At 43.1% G+C, this 23696-nt stretch overlaps 1 protein-coding gene across 8 annotated transcripts in view; it reads right to left on the bottom strand.

Moving 5' to 3' along the window:
- TFDP2 (transcription factor Dp-2) overlaps nucleotides 1-23696 on the bottom strand; it is a 196567-nt gene that overhangs the window by 96774 nt on the left and 76097 nt on the right. The window contains exon 1 of one of the 8 annotated variants that reach the window (XM_030575518.1): nucleotides 17107-17348. The exons of 5 other annotated variants lie outside the window; for them this stretch is intronic. In XM_030575518.1, the coding sequence (XP_030431378.1) occupies nucleotides 17107-17113 (7 nt within the window). In that variant the 5' untranslated portion in view covers nucleotides 17114-17348. Of the gene's footprint in view, nucleotides 1-16439; nucleotides 16495-17106; nucleotides 17349-23696 lie in introns of those variants that run through there. 2 more of the 8 variants (XM_030575519.1, XM_030575521.1) reach the window with 2 other exon arrangements.

Raw genomic sequence — 23696 nt, 5'->3', positions numbered from 1 at the left:
GCCCTAATGCTGGAGGATGAACTGGTGGATTTGATTTGGAACTGGAGGACCTCCTTCTCTGTGACTTGTGCCCTCCTCCTTAAAAAGTCATGCTGTCTGAGGAGATAACTAGGCTGCCTGCAATACTGCTGAAAATGCTGCTGTTGTTGCAGGCTCCTGTGCCAATATTTCTTGGGGATTGGAGTACAGACACCCAGCAGACAGAGTGTAGAACAGAAGTCTTTAAGTGAGTATGAAGTTTGATCAGTTTTGTCAGAAAGTAAAAACTGATTATCAAAAGGGAGGTTCTCTGTGGTTTGCTGGATGTCAGAGACGTCCGTAACCACGAGATTCTCCATGTAATTGCAGAAGCCATTACCCTGGAAGTAGTATCTGCCACATTGAGCACTGACTGGAGTGACATCTTGGCCACCAACTGACCTTCTGCCAGGAAAACCCTGAACTCCTCCCTTGCATCTTTAGGCAGTTTATCTGTAAACTCAGACACTGCCCCAGTTTACAAAATCATATTTGGTAACAAAGTGTCTCCCGATTAGCTACACACATGTGGAGAGCGGACATGGGAATAAATTTCTCTCACCAAACAAGTCAAATCTCTTGCACTCTTTCCCTTTTGGAATCAATTTGAATGTCCCTTGTCATGACCACTCATGGTGGCAGTGACCATGAGGGAGCTTGTGGCAGGGTGGAAATAAAAACACTCAAAGATTTGCATCAGAATATGCTGTAGTTTGTCTGCATACTTGGCTGTAGGAGCTAAGGAGGCTAACATGGGCCACAAGGCCTTCATTGGTTCCAAATGAGCCTTATTAATAAGGAGAGCAATGCTTCCAAGAGCTGTTGTCTCAAGAATGTTCACAAGCTTGTGAGTGTTCTCTTGCACAAACTTAGATTGAATGCCCAATGCTGCAGCAACCTTTCCTGGTAGGTCTTGATAAGATTTAATATCCTCAAGAACTGGAGGGGGAGGAATCTGAGGCCAATGAAACATCTGGTGTAGGGCATGTACCAGGGTCAGTGGGTCCTCTTGTGGTAGAAATGGCTTCTGTGACAATAGTTTGTTCTGCAGGGCTGGTTGCTTATAAGGAACCAATACCTGCATGGGCCTACAACATAGATGGCTCTGGAGGGCACACACAATACAGTCTGGTGATTGAGACCTGAAACACATCCCAAGGGCTCCGAACACAGCCATAAGGAACCATCTGAATAGTCAGTATGCAATGGGGGTGCCAATCCTGAAGGGGCCACTATGTGCCTTGATTTGTCTGTGGTCCATTGGGAAGAGCCAGTATTGGTGCAGATGGCAGAATGGTATTTGGTACTGCAAATGGGCCCCGAGACATGGAGGGAAGCATGTCGAGACTCTGTACCGAGAAAGACGACAATCAGCAGTGCCAAAAAGTAAGATGCAGTTGGTGCCCAGCCTGAGGATTAGCCTGTTACCAAAGCTGTAGGTGCTAAGAACATCAGTCCTCCGCTCGTAAAGGACTCCTAGACTACAGGAGAATCTGGGAGGAAGAAACAAAGCAAATTCTTTGCTGCCTCATATGTTTGTGGGATCGTTGGTACTGATAAAGCTGGTGCCGGAACAGTGTCCATGGGTACTGGACTCAACAGCTATGCCATAGACAGTACAGGAGTCAACAGCATAGTACTGATATGTTCCCTCCGTGGTACCAAGGAGAAGGGTTGATGGCCCAGCTCTCCCTTGAGTACCTGAGGAGTTCTGGCAATATTTCATATCCTCCTTCAAAAGAGGAGCGTGAGGGGGTGTGCCTGAAGAGAGGGTTAACCCCACACTATGGGCTGTGGAAGTCCCACCCATCAGGCCATGCTCCAACTGCTGCCAAAGTATAAAAGGGAGCAGCCCAGCTCATTCCAGGCTGACAGCCGGAGTGGAAGGCCCTTTGGCTGAAGCTCCAGGGGAAAAGCCACCATGGCCCTTGCCTGCAAGAGCCAAAGACTCTGTGAGTTGGATTGGAGGCCTTGAACTCAAGGAGCCCCAGACGAACCTCCATGCTGAAGAGCTTGGAGATCCTGATGCCCCACGGACAGCAGATTCTGGAACTACAGTAGGAAGTGACCCAGGAGGGTGAGCGAGTGGTATCTCCCACCTGAGTGAGGTTGGGGCCAGGTGGAATTGGGTGGGCTCGGGGCCCCCTACTTGGGCCGTCACCCCCCGGTGGTGGCCCCCACCTTCCCCCACCATATTGACACTAGCCATTTGGCTGTGCTGCCCTATGTCCGAGGGCCGCCATATTGACTCTGGCCATTAGGCTGTAACCTCTGCCTCTGGGCTGTACCACGGCCACCCCAAGGGCCACCAGGGAGACTAACCATGGTGATATCACCACCCTGCCCTGCCCCAAAGGGGGATGGGGTGTGCATACACCGTGACAAGGAGGAAGAGTCCTTATTCGTGCTGGAGTGGCTCCGGTCTGTTTTATGGGTCTTCTTTTGGGGAAGCCATAAAGACAAAGACCAAGTCCTCCTTTTCAGCGGAGAAGAATCTAAGTCCATGCATCTGTCACGGACCATTGCAGCCTCCCTAGCAGCCCAAGAGGCTGGGTGATCTGTCGAAGACCCGGGACTGAGCCAAGTCTCAGTGCCTGCTCCCTGACATGCTGCTTCAGGTGCAGATCTCTGGAAATGAGTCCTTTTCTTGAACACACACCTGAGTGGAATACACATGCTTTGTTCTTTGAGTAGTTGCACATATCCATAAGTGTTGTTTACCTATTGTCATCTTGTTAGTTGATATTTTAAAGAATAATTTTTATATAGGTGTTTTCACTGAAAAATATCTGAGCTATTGCAAAAGTATTGTGTTCTATGCTGGCCTTCAATTGACAGCACCTGATCCTTATGAGCCAATTATAGCCTCATAATCAGTGACTGAAACCATCACTTAGAAAACAAGTATTTGGACAAGATGGTAATGGCAAGTTTGGATATGTAGTTGATATGTAGCTCTCAAGAGATGGGCCACTGCTAATAAGCCACGGACTTAAATTACTTAAAAGTGTGGGTAGCTCCTATGTAGCCAGCTACAAATAAAAATAGTTGTTGAACAGGCAGGGGAAACCTGGTTGAGGCCTTCCGTGAGCTGATGGCCATGTAACATGCCTAGCGAATTGTCTGTGTGTCACACACTTTGTAGCTTGTGTAGGTCTAGCTTATTGAACACACGAGGGTTCTTTGCATCCCTTCATTTCACCCCCCCAAAGTTCCCTGTATGCCTCTCTCCCATTCCCTTTTGGGGTCAGAGACTCCCTGCAACTTCCACTACCTCCTGCCTGGGGCTGTATTTCCTTGCATTGATCTGGAGATCTGTCTGTACAAGTGGAAGTTACTTACTGTAACTGGAGGTTCTTAGAGATGTGTGATCCCTATCTGTATCTTCCACACATGGGTATGCGTGTATGCCATGAAACTGAGTCTAGAAATTCTTCAAAGCAGGATCTGTTGACCCACAAATGTGCAGCAGCTCTTCTCCTGCTCCTGACTGTTGGTAAAAGAGGGTATGGGACGTCTCTCCATTCCTTCTTACTGCAAATCCCACCCCGAATCCAAAGCAGAGGGGATGGAGGGCAGGTAACGGAATACTGATAGGGATCATACATCTCGAACCTCCAATTACAGTAAGCAACCTTCACTTTGTCGAGTGATGGTCCCTAAGTATATTTCACATATGGGTGGAACCAGTAGAAAAGATGCTTGCAATACTGCCGATCCTACTGCTGCATCAGCAGCCAAGGCATGAGCTACAAAATAGCATGTCATGAACATGTGGACAGGTGGCCGCCCTGCAGAAGTCCTATAGTGAGATGTCAGATAAAGATGCTGTGGAGGCAGCTTGTACGTGCAAGGAGCGAGCTGTAACACCCTTGGGGAGAGGAATTTTTGCTATTTTGTAGAACTTTCAGATGAATCCCAAAACCCAGGGAGGATATGGCTTGTATTGTGACACAACAGTTCCAAAGTCTGAGGGGTTCCAGGCTGAGCAGATGAGATCTCGCTCCTCCCTGTTTAGAATCATAGAATATCAGGGCTCGAAGGGCCCTCAGGAGGTCATCTTGTCCAACCTCCTGCTCAAAGCAGGACCAATTCCCAACTAAATCATACCAGCCAGGGCTTTATCAAGCCTAATCTTAAAAACTTCTAAGGAAGGAGATTCCACCACCTCCCTAGGTAACCCCTTCCAGTGCTTCACCACCCTCCTAGTGAAAAAGTTCTTCGTAATATCCAACCTAAACCTCCTCCAGTGCAACTTGAGACCATTACTCCTTGTTCTGTCATCTGCTACCACTGAGCACAGTCTTTCCATCCTCTTTGGACCCTCTTTCAGCTAGCTGAAAGCAGCTATCAAATCCCCCCCTCATTCTTCTCTTCTGCAGACTAAACAATTCCAGCTCCCTCAGCCTCTCGTCATAAGTCATGTGTTCCAACCCCCTAATCATTTTTGCTGCCCTCTGCGGGACTCTCTCCAATTTTTTCATATGCTTCTTATAGTGTGGGTCCCAAAACTGGACACACTACTCCAAATGAGGCCTCACCAATGTCGAATAGAAGGGAATGATCACATCCCTCGATCTGCTGGCAATGCCCCTACTTATACAGCCTAAAATGCTGCTAGCCTTCTTGGCAACAAGGGCACACTGTCCACTCATATCCAGCTTCTTGTCCACTGTAACCCCTAGGTCTTTTCTGCAGACCTGCTGCCTAGCCATTCAGTCCCTAGTCTGTAGCAGTGCATGGGATTCTTCCGTCCTAAGTGCAGGACTCTGCACTTGTTCTTGTTGAACCTCATCAGGTTTCTTTTGGCCCAACCCTCTAATTGGTCTAGGTCCCTCTGTATCCTGTCCCTACCCTCCAGCATATCTACCACTCCTCCCAGTTTAGTGTCATCTGCAAACTTGCTGAGAGTGCAGTCCACATCATCCTCCAGATCATTAATGAAGATATTGAACAAAACCAGCCGCAGGACCGACTCGTTGGGGCACTCGGCTTGATACCAGCTACCAACTAGACATAGAGCCATTGATCACAACCCGTTGAGCCCGACGATCTAGCCAGTTTTCTACCCACCTTATAGTCCATTGTTTATATAGACCACAGTGGTAATACTCTCTGACATTATCTGTATACGGGGGACAGGGAGCGGGGGGTGAGGGTTGGATAGATGGCAGGATCCTGGGGGAGCAGTCGGGGGGGCGGGGAGTCCCAGGAGGGGGCAGTGAGGGGGACAAGGATCAGGGAGGATTGGATGGGTTGGGGGCTCTGAGGGGGGCAGTCATGGGGCAGGAAGTGGGAGTGGGTGGATAGGGGGTGGGAGCCAGGCTGTTTGGGCAGGCACAGTGTTCCATACCTGGCCCTCCATACCGTTTAGCAGCCCCGGTGTGGCCCTTTGGCCAAAAAGTTTGCCTACCCCTGTGCTAGACTGTGGGAAAAGTGTCTGTGTGTGTTGTATGCTACACTTGCCCCATGTCTTCTGAGAGAGTTAAACCATAACCCAGAAGGATCACATCTTTGGTGGAATCCTGGGAGAACATATTTTTAAGCTCCTGGAGTATCTTGGGGATCAGCACTGGTCCTGGCAGCCTAACAAAAGTGGGTTGAGGGACTCCATTTCTGTGAAGGCATATAATCAGGGTTGATGCCCAATTAAATGTGCCAAAGGGAGAAAACAGTGCTGCAGCATGCTGAGACACAGGGAAGCTTAAAATACCTGGGGACCCAGAGGTGAGTGGTTAGCAGGAGGAACATGATGGGATCTGTGAAAGTACCCCATTCATTTCTCACTCCCATTCTCCCCTGTGCCATGTGCCAGTGTTTCCTATTATTCCCCCATTCCAGGGCCTCTGTGTTTCCCAACCCCATAACAGTGTCCCTCAATCTTCCTCCCATGGGAGGGACTCTATGTGCATTCCCATTCCCGCAGTACCATGGTCTCAAAATGTCCCCTGCCAGGTAGTCTGTATGTCCCATTTCCTCCTCCCACAACATTGGGGTCACTATGCCACCCCCATGCCAGAAGCTGTGTGTACTCCCACTTCCCCCCTCCACCATTATTCTGTCTGTCTGGGAGACAAGTCATTCAGGGTGTCAACACGTTAAACTCTACTGGGCCGGTGAGCACAGCTGAGTTGGGATACTGTTACGCTAAAATGCGTTAATGGGTGCTATCAAAGAGTTGTTTGATCTATAGAAAATTGCAGAGGTGCAGGAATCTGTGGCTGTGCTCCAACATATGGCAGAGGCTCCATCTGTACCCCTATTTCCTCCCCATAAATCAATAGGGTTCTGCCCAGTGCTACTTAGAACATTCGCTGAAAACTTGGAATTGATCAGATGTGGACCAATCTCTGGCCTGGTCCACACTACGCAGTTAAACCAATTTTAACAGCGTTAAATCAATTTAACGCTGTATCCGTTCACACAACAATGCACTTTATATCAATTTAAAGGGCTCTTTAAATTGATTTCTGTACTCCTCCCCAACGAGAGGAGTAACGCTAAAATCAATATTAACATATCAGTTTAGGGTTAGTGTGGCCGCAAATCGAAGTTATTGGCCTCCGGGCGGTATCCCACAGTGCACCACTGACCGCTCTGGACAGGTATCTGAACTCGGATGCACTGGCCAGGTATACAGGAAAAGCCCCGTGAACTTTTGAATTGCATTTCCTGTTTGGCCAGCGTGGAGCTCTCATCAGCACAGGTAACAATGCAGTCTCCTGAGAATAGAAAAAGAGCACCAGCATGGACCGCACGAGGGGTACTGGATCTTATCGCTATAAGGGGAGAGGATTCAGTGCTAACAGAACTCCGTTCCAAAAGACGAAACGAAAAAATATTTGAAAAAATTTCCAAGGCTATCATGGAGAAAGGCCACACCAGGGACTCAGTGCAGTGCAGAGTGAAAGTTAAGGAGCTCAGACAAGCATACCAGAAAACCAAAGCAGCAAACGGAAGATCCGGGTCAGGGCCGAAAACATGCCGCTTCTACGCTGAGCTGCATGCAATTTTAGGGGGCTGCGCCACCACTACCCCACCCCTGTCCGTGGATTCCGAGGTGGGGGTTATAATCTCAATTATGGCTGAGGATTCAGCGGAGGAGGAAGATGAGGAGGAGGAAGAGGAGGACGACCTTGCAGCGAGCACACAGCACTCCATTAGCCCCACCAGCCAGGAGCTTTTTGTGACCCAGACGGAATTACCCTCCCAGCCCTCCCAAGCCACTAGCCCAGACAGTGAAGCCATGGAAGCGACCTTTGGTGAGTGTACCTTTGTAAATATAAAACATGGTTTAAAAGCAAGCATTTTTTAATGATTGATTTGTCATGAGGGCTTGGGATGCATTCACAGCCAGTAAAGTTACTGCAAAAGTTTGTTAACATGTTTGGGGATGGAGCAGAAATCCTCCAGGGACATCTCCATGAAGCGCTCCTGGAGGTACTCCAAAAGCCTTTGCAGAAGGTTTCTGGGCAAGACAGCCTTGTTCCGTCCACCATGGTAGGACACTTTACCACGCCATGCATGTAGCAAGTAATCGGGTATCATTGCATGACAAAGCATAGCTGCGTATGGTCCCAGTGATTGCTGGCGTTTAAGAAACATCCGTTCTTTATCTCGCTGTGTTATCCTCAAGAGAGTGATATCGTTCATGGTAACCTGGTTGAAATTAAGGAATTTAATTAAGGGGATAGAGATGGCCATTCCTACTGGGCTGTTGCTTAAAAGAAATCCTTCCTTGCAGGTAACCAAGCGGGGAGAGGGGAGGAAGGATGGCGCTGAGCTTTTTAGCGTTTGGTCAGCAGGAATCTCCCCAGCTACCAGCCACGCGGTGGGGGGGGGGGGGTGATTAGAAGTGATCTTCCATGACACCAGCCACACAGTGGGGGAAAGGGTAAAGCAATCCTAGAGAATTGGAGTGGGGAGGGGAGGGGTTGGCGTCTGCTGCTGCTTGTTAACAGGAAAGAAGCATCAGCGGGCACTGTGTATATGAAGGCTGGAGAAGCTGGGGCTTACCATGACCGCATGCAAGCTGAATTGGGATGCCCGGACCTGCGTCTGTGAGATCTGTAACACCAGAGCAGCAGGCACTCAATATTAAAAGTTTCCAAATGCGACCTTGTAGTGAAATCACATGTGCTATGTAAGGTGAATAGTGTTGTTCACTGTGAAAGAGTATAACCATTGTTCTGTAAAATGTATCTTTTTAAATACTTCTCTCCCTATTTTCCCTCCCTCATGCAGCTGCACATTTTTCAAGCCTCCCTACTCCATCCCGAAGGCTAGCTCAGATAAGGCGGAGGAAGAAGAGGACGCGAGATGAAATGTTCTCTGAAATCATGGAAGTAACCCGCAATTAAAGAGCTCATCTGAAGGAGCGGAAGGACGTGGTAGCAAAGTACAGGAAAGATGCCAGTGAACGTGAGGATAGGAGAGACGCTCGAGATGAGAGGTGTAGGCAGGAAGATCAGCAGTGGCGGGATGCAACGCTGGAGCTGCTGTGTGATCAAACTGATATCCTCCGACGTCTGGTGGATCTTCAGGAAGAGCAGCAGGGTCACAGAGTGCCGCTGCAGCCCATGTTTAACCACCCTCAGTACTCACATGTTCCATATCATCCTCACCCAGACATGTAAGAACGCATGGGGGAAGGCTTTGTGCACCCACCCACTCCACCCCCGTAGACAGTCCAACCAAAAGGCTATTACATTGAAATGTGCTTAATGGCCTTTTCCTTCCCTCCTATCCTCCTCCCAAACCACACCCGGGATACTTTGTTAATTCTCTTCCTCTTTTTATAATTACATGCTTTTTAAACGATAGTGACTTTATTTCCTTAAGCAAGCTGTAATCGAAGGGGGAGGGTAGGTTGCTTACAGGGAAGGAGTCAATAAAAGGGGGGGAGGTGATGAAACTCATTTTCAAGGCTTCTCTGATGCGCACCGCTTCCTGGTGAGCTATTCTAATTGCCCTGGTGTCTGGCTGCATGTAATCAGCGGCCAGGTGATTTGCCTCAGCCTCCCACCCCACCATAAAGGTCTCCCCCTTACTTTCACAGAGATTGTGGAGCATACAGCAAGCAGCAATAACAAACGGGACATAGGTTTGGCTGAGGTCTGAGCGAGTGAGTAATGTGCGCCAGAGAGCCTTTAAACGGCCAAATGCACATTCTACCACCATCCTGCACTTGCTCAGCCTGTAGTTGAACAGCTCCTGATCACTGTCCAGGCTGCCTGTGTATGGCTTCATGAGCCATGGCATCAAGGGGTAGGCTGGGTCACCCAGGATAACGACAGGCATTTCAACATCCCCAACTGTTATTTTCTGGTCCGGGAAGTAAGCCCTTGCTGCAGCTGTTTAAACAGAGTAGTGCTTCTGAAGACGCGAGTGTCATGAACCTTTCCTGGCCATCCCACGTGGATGTTGGTGAAATGTCCCTTGTGATCCACCAGTGCTTGCAGCACCATGGAGAAGTACCCCTTCCGATTTACATACTGGGTGCCCTGGTGCTCCGGTGCCAAGATAGGGATATGGGTTCCATCTATCGCCCCCCCACAGTTAGGGAATCCCATTGCAGCAAAGCCATCCACTATGACCTGCACGTTTCCCAGAGTCACAACCTTTCGTAGCAGCAGCTTAATGATTGCTTTGGCTACTTGCAACACAGCAGCCCCCACAGTAGATTTTCCCACTCCAAATTGATTCCCGACTGACTAGTAGCTGTCTGGCGTTGCAAGCTTCCAGAGGGCTATTGCCACTTGCTTCTCCACTGTGAGGGCTGCTCTCATCTTGGTATTATGGCGTTTCAGGGCAGGGGAAAGCAAGTCACAAAGTTCAACGAGAGTGCTCTTACGAATGCGAAAGTTTTGCAGCCACTGTGAATCGTCCCACACCTGCAAAACTATGCGGTCCCACCAGTCTGTGATTGTTTCCTGGGCCCCAAATCGGTGTTCAATGGGTAGAACCTCCCCTATTACTAGCAGGAGCTCCAAAGCGCAGGGGCCCACGGTTAGGGAGAATTCAGTGTCTATGTCCTCATCACTCTCGTCACCGCGCTGCCATAGCTGCCTCCTCCTCGCCTGCCTTTGCAGTTCATGGTTCACCATAGACAGCACGAGAATGCGCGAGGTGTTTACAACGTCCACGATTGCGCTATTGATCTGAGCAGGGTCCATGCTTGCTGTGCTATGGCGTTTGCTCAGTTCACCCAGGAAAAAAGGCGTGAAATGGTTGTCTGCTGCTTTCAGGAAGGGAGGGGTGAGGCTGTACCCAGAACCACCCGCGACAATGATTTTTGCCCCATCAGGCACTGGGATCTCAACCCAGAATTCCAAGGGGCAGGGGAGACTGCAGGAACTATGGGATAGCTACGGAATAGCTACCCACAGTGCAACGCTCTGGAAATCGATGCTAGCCTCGGACCATGGACGCACACTGCCGAATTAATGTGCCTAGTGTGGCCGCGTGCAATCGACTTTATAATATCTGTTTTATAAAACCGGTTTATGTTAATTCGAAATTATTCTGTAGTGTAGACATAGCCTCATGGAGGGCTTTGAAAATTAGGACACAGATCTTCAACTAGCCTGTTCACTGGAGAGCAGCATGGAGAGCAGAGCCCTGGGGTGATAGGTTCACAGTGACTGTGGTTGTGAAAAAGACTGGCTGAGGTATTTTATACCAGTTGAAATTTTCTCAATAGACATGTCTTTATTCCTAGTTATGAGTTGCAATTACCAAGCCTGGAAGTTACCGGTATTCCAGCAAAAATAGGAATGTCAAAATTTGATATGTCTAATGTTTAAAAAAGAGACAGGGTTAAAGTCCCTTCAGGACTTATTTGTACATACAAATCTAAAAAGGACAGAGACATGTCTCTCTTTACAGGTAACCTTTGAATAGAAAACAGCAGACTTCAGTAATGAGTATTCAACATAATTGTGTAACCAGCTTACACAGTGAATGTAAAGCCTTTTAACATGAAAAAACACTACATAGATGCTAAGTAATAATAATGTCCTTTGTTTGAGGACTATAGAAGATGACAACAAAACTATGCAAATTAACATTTCACAGAACAACCAACAGCAATAATGCAGGCATAGGCAAAGACTGCTGAGCACAAAGTGGTAGTTTTATCCCCTACATATAGTAATCCCTTTATATGGATGAAACAGATCAGCATAGATAGACTTAAGTACAAAGACTCAGATAATAACTAGTTCTTATATAGTGCTTTTCACCCATAGCTCTAAAAAAGCTTTAGAAAGGAGTTTGATATCATTATCCTCATTATACAGTTGGGGAAACAGACAGAGCAGAGAAGTGGCTTGCCGGTTGTCACACACCAAACCAGTCGCAGAGCTGAGAACAGAACCCAGATTTTCTGAGTCCCAGTCCACTGCTCTATCCACTAGGAAACACTGCTTATATAGGTCAAACTTGCTAACTTGTGTGAAGACTACAAACAGCTTTGTCTTCACTAGGATTTTACTTCAAGTCAGCTAACCTGAATTGAGAACACACTTTTTTTTTTTTTTTTTTTGGTAGTGAGGACCTACCAGAGCCTCCTTTCAAGTTTTGTGCAGACAACACATACTGTTTTTCAAACATGGATCACTGACCATAAATTCTTCAGGGCAGGAACTATCTACTATTCTGTGTTTGTACAGCACTCAGCACCAATGGGGGCCTACTTTCAGATGGTCACTAGAAATTGCCATGATAAACATGATTATTAATAATCATCATCATTAGCAAATTATGACCCGTGGTATTTGAACTATTTTGTCTGCCTGCACTAGGTGGGAAAATCCTTTGCCACAGAATATCTCCTTTGTTTATTTTACTAAGCACTTATCATAAATAATAACTAGCTGCTAATACAAAATAGTCAGCATGGCTTTGTGTTTTCTCCCAAGCTGCCCTGCACACTTGGATGGAGCGCTCCATAAACATCTGCAAAGCGACCTCATTAACCTTCTTCAAATCCCTTCTTAAAACTTTTCTTTGTCATGATGACATCAATAAACTTGACAAAGGTTAGGCTGCTGGGGGAGCAGATACCACTGCATATCATGCTGATCACTGTTGTCTCATTGTTTCCTTGTACTCCCTTCTGTAACCATATGTTGTGTCTTGTCTTATAAGTCGCCAGTAAGCTCCTTGGGGCAGGAGCCATATATGTCTATGTCTATGTATATACACACATATACATACAAAAAATATTTTATTTATTTATTTTGCTTGTATAGCTCCTAGCACACTGGGGACTGGGTCCATAACAAGGGCTCCTAGGCAGTATGGCAATACAAATAATAAAGCAATAAGATTACTCCTGTATGCCTAACCCACATCACATATTTCCACTGTTTGCATTTTGTGCGTACAGCACTATGTACTACCAGCACTCAAGTAATTTTTTAAAAAGGTTATTCTTGCTTTAGGAATTTAAGGCAAGAGCTTCAGAGATAATCCAAGGGACGTGTTAATTGTTTCAAAAAGTAAACTATCAAATATTTTGTTTGCAGGTACTATTTTTCATTAAAAACACAAAACAAAAAAAACCACTGTCCAGCAATCAAGCCTGCATCAATAATCATACTGTATATAAAAATAATGCACAAGATAAGTACTGTTAGTCGCTGGCTCAACTTCAAAATAAGGAGCTGTTGTGAATAAGTGCATTAAAATGCTATTGTTCTCCTGACAGAGAGGTATCGTAGACAAATTATTTTTTCTGTCAATATCTGTCACCATTATTTTTGTGCATCATGAAGGACCACCAATGCTACAATTTCTTATTTAGAAAAATACAAGCAGTATTAAATGAATTGAGACCTATGCCTTTACATGACATTGGAGGGAAAAGATGTGCTTATTTTTATCTACATATATTACCAGAAATTTCATGTACATGATATTTAGGTTTAAGTTTTACTCCTATAACTTCATTAATAATTATAAAGTTGCTGTGTTATAGAACAAAAATGTAGCCAATTTTTATGAGTCAATCATTCCACAACACTTATTTTAGATACTTAGTCTGTACATTACATCCTAGCATACAGCATTGACTGCTATAATGTTACAGTCTTTTATTACAGAAAGAGACAAAGCTACAGATTTTTCAGTTAATTTTCTGTTTAAATTCTGTCAGGTCTGAAACGTAGTTGAAAAGCAGTCAGAAACAATGTCAATTTGGGAATATATAGAATCTGTCGTTGCTTGTTTGAAGCAAACCATGTCTGAAAGGAAGCATACATCACCCAATTGGGGTAACAACAGAGAATACGTTTCAACAAGAAAGCAAGCCCTTGCATTTAACAGGAAAGAAACATATTAGAAAAATGCTGATAACTTGGATTTAGATTTAACAGCATTTAAAACCTAGGAATGAATATTCAATGTGGGAAATGTCTAGTCAGCATGTTTTATGCTGAATTAATAATTGAATCATTTTAAAGAGTAAAAACTGTAGCCTATAGAGAGCTTTTAATTGGCAGAGCTAAAACTGGCTTAAAAGTTGTGAAATATTTGATGTTTAGTAAGATATTTTGCAATAAGGGTATGTGATGTTTCTTCATGCTTTGGTTTCTATGAAGTTAAAACATTTTAAAGGAGGTACAGAAATTATGCTACAACATTGCAAAGTATTACATAGCTGGATATCATGAGATGTGTATTGCTTCATTTGGTACCTGTATTATTAGAAAAAAATAAAAACACAAGCAATAAGTTACAGCCTCAAGGAACAAAAACATACCTTCCAGTATTTGAAAGTTAGAAACACAGAGATGCATAGAAGAAAAAACAAAAACAAAACAAACAGAAAAATCTTTTAACTTTGTTGACATACACAGGTTTAGACAATATGCTGGAGGACTGAATAGAAAATGGTAAATATTTTGCTTTTAAAAAGAGGGTTTGTCTGTCCCAGCCAGGGAACATTGTCCTGTAAGATCAAACATCATCGATTTATGCAGCCATCCCTTATATTACAGTAGCATCTAAAAATTGCTAGATGTAGTACAGTCATGTACAAAAAGAATACATAGTCCCTTTCCCTGAAGAGCTTACAGATGCAACCCCAATCCCACAAGTTGATTTACGTGGACAAATCCCTATGCCTGAACAGAGTTCCAATAACTTCAGGCTCAACGCAGTAGCCTACCCATGCAGAAAAGCTTGAAGAACTGAAGCCTTTGGTGCCAATTCTCCAACTGGATCTTTGGGAACAGACCCTTACACCCCTTTGGTCCTGATCTTGCAACTGGATCTCACTAACAAGTTTAGTGTGCAACATAAGGATAAGCATTATTTCAATAACCTAAGGTTATTATGAAAATACTGTGAAGCATTACAGATAAAATGTCTGATGCAAAGGCTCAATATTTCAATGGAGCTGCATGCAGTACTCCTCCCACATGAAACCAGTTGCAGGATCAGGGTCTAAGTTTTCTCCATCTGACTAGCAATAAATCGTAAAATTATGTAAGGTAATGGATTAAAATAACACAGCAAGAGAAAAAACTATTAATTGTCAAGGACACAAAAGTCTTTGATCCATTCAAACTACTATTTCAAATTTTGATGCTCTATTATATATTTTAAAATGAGTATCAAACACAGCAGTTCCATAAATATTTAATAAGTCAGTTAAAAACCACCACTCTCTCTCTTAACCACCCTATTAACTGATTGCTATCAACTAACTGACTCCGTCTTCATAGACAAAACACTAATTGCTGTAGATCTTACTCACATGTAGGCCCCTTAGGTCAATCACTACACTTTATTTAGGAAGCAAACAGAACAATTAACCCCTAAAATAGCTCAGCCTTTTTACATGTGAATTTCATTTTAAGCTTTTCTACTGAACTTCAGATAACATCTATATTTTTAGCTGGCTTTAACATATGTAGATAGTTTCTCAAGTATTCAGTCATTTGGGGAACAAAATGAATTTGAATCAAAAATATTTCTACCAAGTCAGTTTCCTATACTTGATTTAACTGAAGTAAAAACCCACTTTTGCAGATATTAACTCATTCCCAGATCATATACACCTCAGATATTTTTAAAAAGCCAACAATAAGAAAATCAAAGTTTCCGCAACATTACAATGCAATTAAAAATGAAAAGCATCAAATAAAATAATTTAATTCCCACAAGTTTTCTTTAGACATGAGCTGGTTAAGCCAGATTTATTACCTCCTCACCCTCATCAGCTACTGTGAACTTTGAATGAAACAACCCCAATTGTAACAGGAGAGACATCTGTTTCTTTTTTTCTGAATCAAGTCCTCATCAGGAGTTTCCCACCTCAAAGTCTGTTGTGCATTTTTTAAAAATCAAATCTTGTGGATTACTTCCATGGATTTAATTATTATTCTCTTCATAATTCTGATCACATTACAACTTTATTTGACAAAGAAAGTATTAGAAAGAGTCCCCTCTAAATTAAAACAATTATGTAGTATTGGTCTTGGTAACACATGTTTTGAAAAAAACAAAACCAAACCACAGAGTACTACTGCTCATACTTCAGGCTACTTAAGTGTATACACTTATTCCGGGTATCTCAAGTGTACTCACTCCATTTCTTGAGAACATACAATAGTAAAGTCTCTGCTTACATTGAGATCTTGCCTAGATCTGAACATTTATTATATTTTCTTGCTGATTTCTCCCCTCCCCCCGAACACCCTAGCATAATGGCAGTTACTACACCCCAACAAGCAGACACCAAATGGTGCCACCCACACTCTCACACTGTGCCTCATAATAAACCATAAAGCAGTGGAATGCACTGGCCCCTTTATGAGCAAACAATACCCTGGCTTCATTAGAATACAGCTGACATTTTCAAAGCACAAATACTTCGAGAATTGTACTAGATAAAAATTATTATAGTGAAATACCATGAAATAAAATACATACATCTTAATCTACTTTTAAGATATATTTCTACGGATCAAAAAATAAGACTCTCTCCTTTTGCACATTTTTTGAAAGAAATAACTAACTGACAAAGTATAGATCATAAAGGGCAAAGTTCATTATACCAATTTAAAATAGGTATAACCACTTTGGATAGTTCTAATGGCATGAGGCCACATTCAATATTCCACATTCAATGCTTTAATTAGCCAGCACCACTTCCGACAACGGAGTTAAGGAAAGAGGAGGTAAAATAATTCCCAAATTTTAATCTATTTGTTTAGACATGTAAATGACAAACTAGGCTAATTCTTTACCCCTCCCCCCAACACACTGTAGTTTTCCTGCCTGCAACTTTCAGGAATGTCTTACATTTAATATGCTAAGAATTCTTTATTAATTTAAAATAGCAGCTGTTTCAAAATACCAAACACTTTCTGCAAAATACTTATACAGCAGACAGAAACTCTCTCTCTTACCTGGACTAAGGAAGCATGCCTCTCACAGCAGTACCAACAACACTCTACAGTCTTTGTTACCATTCAGAGGAAACTTGAGACCGTGCCAGACATGAACAATCAAACTCAGAACTAGCCCACTTCAAATACTTTGCTAGAATTCCAAAAAGATGCTCTAGATAGATGTCCTACAGTAACTCTAATTGATGAAGAAACACTTTTAACTGCAATAAAACATTTTACAAAGAACTGACATACCATAATCTGCAGAATGAGCAACACTATAATACTCTCCAGCTTTTTAAAACTCACACATCTTACTTTTAAAGATTTTTAAATAGTTTTTACTCATGCCGACGTGTTTTATAATTTACCATTCATTTCGATTCAATTAAACAGTCACAGCATTACAATCTACAGTATAATAATCTAAATAGTGAAGCCTGTATATGCAAATTATAAAAGTTGCAATATTCTTTTTGTTCCAGGCTGCATCAAAAACATGCTACAGTCTCAGAACAGGAAGCCTTAAGATTTCTTGAAAGCAGAGCAAAAGTACCACAAGAGACTGAAAGAAATCAATTTTGTTTTTTGTTTAAGGGCCAGATTCTGCAAACACTTGCTCTGGGATAAGAAAGAAGGGAAAAAAGAAGCATCTTTTCAGACAGAGGGAGCAGCAGAGTGTCACCATTCATTCTTGTCCACGGCTTGTTCCTTCATTAAAACCAGCCTAGTCGTATCCCTGCATATGAAGTCCCACAGTCTGGTTCAAGGGTGGGCAACCTGTGACTCAGGAGTCGCATGCGGTTCTTCAGAAGGTAATATGTAGCTCCTGCTAGGAGATGACTCTGGGGGGAAATGGTGGGTGCTCAGCAGCCACGGGCCACCCTATCAGCCCTCCCCCAGCACCTCCTGCCCGCCAGAGGGTCCCCCAATCAGCACCTTCTCTTCTCTCCCCCATGCCTCCCACCTGCCATGATCAGCTGTTTTGTAGCATTGAGGCGGCTCTGGAGGGGAAGGGCGGAAAAGAGAGGACATGGTATGCAGCCTCTTCCCTCCCTATGCCTCCTGCCCGCCATGATCAACTGTTTTGCAACTCACAAGAGGCTCGGGGGTGGGGGAGGAGCGAGGACACAGCTCACTCAGGGGAGGGAAGAGGCAGGGCAGAGGTGGGGACTTGGGGATAGGGGTGGAGTGGGGGGCAGGGCCTGGGACAGAGCCAGAGGTTCAGCACCAGTTTCTCTTTAAATAAACCACATAGTGACTAGCTGGTGTGGAAATTTTTAATCAAAAATTTTTCTTACACCACCTAACTATAGAAGGCACGTGCAAACAAAAGAAAATACACAGATGAAAATCTATGCTTCTAAACAGGGAGTAGGAGAATAAGTACTTTTTCATTGAACATAATGGTAAGGCCATGTGTCTTCTTTGCTAGACATGTACCTCTCAGTTCAAATCTTCAACGTACAGAATCATTTCATTTTGAGCCATGCACATATGGATCAAGAATTCCCACAAGGTTCTCAATTCCGCACTTTAAAACTTGAAACTTTGAAAAAACAGATGTGGAAGCCCAGTTCTTCACCAGAGTTGCCAACCAATCGCAGACTATAATGTTAGCCTCCTATTATGTGGCCTGGCACATAGCCCATGCAAAAAAGCCCTACTCTGAAGGCAACGTTATAAAAATGTGCCTCACTGATGTGATTTCAATCCTGTCACCAGAGAACGAGACTCTATAGTCAAAAATTTCTGGCCTGCAGCTTTCACACCACACAAGAGAATGCAGAATCTCCAACTTGAACAGTGTCATCAAATCACAACTGCACTTGCAACTTCAGCAGCGAGAGTATTTGAGCATCACTTTGGATGAGTCGTGCCATGCTCAGGATAAACTTTAATTATTGGTATTTGTCCGCACTGTGTCCGATGAAGGGAAGAACTCCTCGATATCGTTGTCACTAAAAGACAGAACTTATGGAAAAGATCTAAAGGAGGTGGCTGATGTTGGTAGCTGCGAAAAGCCACTTGCCTTTACAGAAAATCACTGCCATTGTAACAGACAGGGCTCTGTCCCTGTGGGGACCTGCAAATGGATTACTAGAGCTTTGTAAGTCTGACAAGAGCTTTTCCAAATTTTGGACACTTCGCTGTATTATTCATCAGGAGCAACTGGTATCTAAAAATCTCAAATTCGATCATGTCATGAAAACTATCTTGCACACTGTGAATTTCATTCTCTCAAATACACTCAAATCACAGAATTTCAAAATCTAATCGAAGAACTGAACGAAGATGACTCCCCTGCCGATTTGCCATTTCACTGCACAGTTCAATGGCTTTCAAAAGGTAAAAGTTATTTCCCATATTTTCGAGCTCCTGGAACCAGTACAATTGTTTATGGTGGAGAAGCACAGAATACAACCTGAGCATACAGATCCTCGGTGGGTTCTAGACTTCGCATTTCTTGCGGACATGCTGCTGCATTTGGATAAACTAAATGTGGACTTAAAAGAAAAATTCCGGTTGCTGTCTGATCTAGTGCAAGGCGTATTTGTGTTCATGAACAAACTTCAGTTGTTTCACAGACAAATGCTTGAGGGAAAGTGTGTCAGTTCTCCCTCAATGTGACAACTTCAAGCCAGATCAAAAGAACGCAGCAGAATCCCTGAAATGGACCACAACTAGATATATGAGTGTGATTAAAGGTCTTAAGGAAAGTTTTGAGGAAAGTTTCCAAGATTTACAGCAGAGAAGGCCTCAAATCAGATTTCTGATTGACCCTTTCAGTGCTGAAGCCGATTGTCTGAAGTCCCTTTTAGTCACTGACAAAGCAACATCCCAGACGGAAACAACAGAACTTTTGGAATATGACAGACTGAAATCTGTTCAGAAGACAGAGGGGACCCTTACTTTCTGAAAATCTGTACCAAAGGATAAATATCCCAACATCAGAGGTGCAGCCCTAAAATTAATATGATGCTTGTCTCAACCTATCTTTGTAAATGTTTTCTCAACATTCAAATGTGAAATCCAAGCACCAATTCCTTTTGATGGACAGCCACTTAAGAGAACTGCTGCATGTGAACACAACCGAACACAAATCAAACTTCAAGGGAATTGTTGAAAGCAAAGATTGCCTGAAGTCCCACTACATAAAAGATTAAGTTATTATCGTTAACTATACATTATAAATGTATAATAAATATACATCATCAACATATATAATGATTATGTGTGTGCATGTATACACACACACACGTATATAATCATTACATATTACTGTGGCTCTTTGGCAATATACACTGGTAAATTCTGGCTCCCTCTCAAGCTCAGGCTGGCCACTCCTGGTCTAGCTAGTGGTCAGCTCAGGGTCAGACTGACTTTGGTTGTATTTGCATTACTGTCTCTGGTATCCTCTCATGTGTTTGTCTTCTGAAGCATCCCCATCATCATAATTTTTCTGACTGTAGTCAGTCCCATAGCCTGATTTCACATCCCACTCTCTAACTTCTGCAGACTCTTGCAATGTGTCAGTAATTTTACCCACATAAATAGTCCTATCAATTTATACTCAAAATTACCTGTATGTACATGTTTGCAAAATTTGGACTTAATTGCTCAGCTCTGAGCAAATTCTAAACTTTGAATTATATGCTCAGCTTTCTTATTTATAGAGCTGAGCCTATCATCCTCTGGTCTTACCAGCTTGTTTGGTGCTTTGACCAGCAGGTCCATTCCTAACGTCAGTGAAGAATAGCCTAGAAATACTATTTTTATTTACAACTTGTTAGGACTCATTGAGAGGATCAGAACTATATTGTACAAAGCCCTGTACAAATACAGGTCCCAATCCTGTAATGAACCCTCAGAAGCTGAATGGGGCTCTATGTAGGTGCAAAGAAACAGAGGCAACTATGGTTCTTGCCTTGAAGACCTTACAATTGATGGTTTCAATCCCGCAATAAGAGGTGCACAGGGGGCAGACCACTGCTCCCATGCAGAGTCTCACTGACTTCAGTGGGAATCCATGATACACAGGGGTCCACCTAGAAGCATCTCATTGTAGGATCAGGGCCCAATGCCTCTAACTACCATTATATTCAAGACACAGTTTTGCTGAGTTATCTTCATTTCTCCATTTGCTGTTAAAACTGTCTTCCATTCCATTAATTCCAGCTCTAGAATATATGCTTTATGTTGCCACAGGCAGGAACTCTGTGGTTGTTTAAGCTTAAAGTCCTACATATATTTCCTTTAAAATCATGTTTAAAAGCTGCTGTTCCTTTAAATGTCTCTCCGGGATGATTGCCTGGTCAGTTCCTTACATATCTACACATTTTGAAGATATCCATCTATTATGTGCAAGGATGAGAAAATTATGGAAAAACTTCACCATCTTTCAACTGGCATGATTAAAATTGATGGGCCTTACTAGCTGCCTGACAGAAGCATAGCAACTTCAAGAAACAAAGTCAATAGGACTGAATGAATGAAAATTATTCTCTCAGTGAAGCCTCTTCTTTCCCAGCTGGAAAGCAACTGTATAGGACAAATTATTTTAAGAAGCCACCCTCAGAGTTCAACAGTTGAATAGTCAAGTTCACAACTTTCAGCCTGACCTTCCCCCACACTTCAATTACATGGACTCTCTGAATTTATAGTAAGACTGTAGAAAAGCTGCCAGAACTATACATGCCTCTGTGGTGTCCCCACTCTAGGTAACCTGGGATGGGATTCACAAAGGTATTTAGGCACCTAACACCCATTGATTTCTAGATGATTTTAATGGGAGTTAGGTGCCTAAATACATCTGTGAATCCTACTCTTGGTAAGCTCCTGAATAATTCAGAAGGTGGTGGTAGGTCCGAGGAGTGAGCTGGGGCACATATTGTGGAAAGGCAGAATACCATAACCATGCTGAAATGCAGGGATGAGTGGAAAGTAATTAGAAGCTAGATAAATATATAAAACAGGTAGGGACTGAACTTCAGGACCCACAACTCCATTTGCAGTCAATGATAGCTAGGCTTGCTCTGAAAATCAAGTCTGTTATCTACAGAAGATTAAATGAAATTTTTTTTTATTAAAAACAGAAAAGGGTCATCGGAGATACCATCAATTGCAGAGAAAAGTATTTACACAAAAATATCCTATCCTTAAGAGTCCACAACTCTCTAAAGATGCCTTTTTTTTAATAATTTACTATAGTCTATTTTATAGATTAATGGATTTTAAGATCAAAAGAGACTATTATGTCATCTCATCTGAGCTCCTGAACAACAGTTGATGGATTTCACCCAGTAAGATTCCTACATCGAGCTCAATAACTTGTGGTTGAATTTCTCTTCTTTTAACTATTTAAACTAATATTTAATGAAGATATGCACCACAAAATGTTATTGCAACATTTATAACAAGAGAATGATTAAACGAACACTTCTTTTAAAAGAACATTTACATTGAATTTTGAAACTAATAATTTTTAATTGTCTCTGGGAACTAATCATTTCTTGTATTTCTATCTCATACAGATATGGGAAAAATATATTAAGAGCTAGGGAGGGCTTTTTAACATATTTTACAACCAATTCTAGATTCAGAATAAGCAAGAATGCCATTCTGCCTCTTCTCTGGTGTCTGTCAGTTTCTGCAGAATTTAAACACTGATTATGTTTCCAACCCTACTGGTCACAAAGATAACCTTTTCAATGTGAATACACCTATACCCCAATATAACACTGTCCTCGGGAGCCAAAAAAATCTTAATGCATTATAGGTGAAACCATGTTATATCGAACTTGCTTTGATCCGCCAGAGAGCGCAGCCCCACCCCCTCAGAGCACTGCTTTATCACATTATATCTGACTTTGTGTTATATCGGGGTAGAGGCATACTACAGTGTGCCTGAAACAATTCCTGTAAAACCCAGAAGCATAGGAAAAAGGGCCAGGTTCTCCTGCCATCTCCTAGTCTTGTCTGTCATTTTAGTCAACTGAAAACCCATCAGCTTGTATCATCATCTTGACTCTTTTTACTGAATTTTCCTCATTGACTGGTGCTTGAGTTAACTTCCTGCCTTGACCTATGCATTGCATGCCCACCATACATCTCATCTTTTCATATCCTTTGTTCCATCTTCTCACAAATGATATCTTTCCTTTCCTCCAACTACCCTCTCTCTCTTCTCCCCTTTCCTTTCCTCTTCCCATCCCTTCATCAGCCCCCTTACCTCACAACCTTCCCCTAGCCAAAAAGATCAATAAATTCAGAATATAAACATGTATTTTATTAATAAAAAACCTCATTGTAACAGGGTAGCAGAAATCTGCTGATTCACCATGACAACAAATGTTTGAACCCTGCAGAGAAACTCTTGAGTTAACGAGCCATACCTGCCACAAACCTTAATACAAGGTTGATAGGCAGTGACCTTTGGGAGAGAATAACTTCTACAAATGCACGTGAAAAAGGGAAAAAGCTTAGAATAAAGTTTATGTTTTACTTATAAATAAAGCCAAGCCCAGGGAAGAGGGTAAATTTGGACAATAAATGAGGTTCTCTGTGCTCTGGTGAGAATGGGGAGACACTGAGGCCTGGATCCTCAAAGGTATTTAGGCTCCTAACTTTCAGTGATTTCAATGGAAACTAGAAGCCTAAATGCCTTTGAGGATTTGGGTCTCAGCCTATAGATATATTTGGTACAAGAAATGGGTTTTGCAGACATGCTCTGCACAGAGTGAAAATGAAAAATGTCCTGAAATTGTTAACTGAAAAACAACTGCAGCAACAAGAGCAAACAGATCACAGCCTTACAGCAACAAACACAGACTGTGGGCCAACAAAAAGTTGCGGCTGAAACCTAACAGACTTTGTTGCAATAGATAAAGCAGCAGCAAACTGAGGTTTGCAGCCCAGCAGGCATAAGCAACAATTTCACCCACTCGCTAACTGGGCTGCTTATAAATACCAATCCTCCTTTAGCAAAAAAGCAAGAATGGAAACTAACTGAAGGTAAACTTAGCTATTCTCAAGCAGTTTGTTACTGCAGCTCAGATTCTGGGTGAGGACACTGCCACAGACTACAAGGCCATAAAAAGTGCTGTCTTAGAGCAGTGTGGGGATCTTGGAGAACATCATAAGAATGGCCATACTGGGTCAGACCAATGGTCCATCTAGCCCAGTATCCTGTCTTCCAGCAGTGCCCAGTGTCAGATGCTTCAGAGAGAATGAAGCATTTATTAAGTGATCCATCCCCTGTTATCCAGTCCCAGC

The sequence above is a fragment of the Gopherus evgoodei genome, chromosome 9 (genome assembly GCF_007399415.2).
Source record: "Gopherus evgoodei ecotype Sinaloan lineage chromosome 9, rGopEvg1_v1.p, whole genome shotgun sequence".
Classification (NCBI taxonomy): Eukaryota; Metazoa; Chordata; order Testudines; family Testudinidae; genus Gopherus; species Gopherus evgoodei.
Note: the sequence above shows the minus strand (reverse complement) of the source record. Positions and strands in the feature narration are given on the sequence as shown.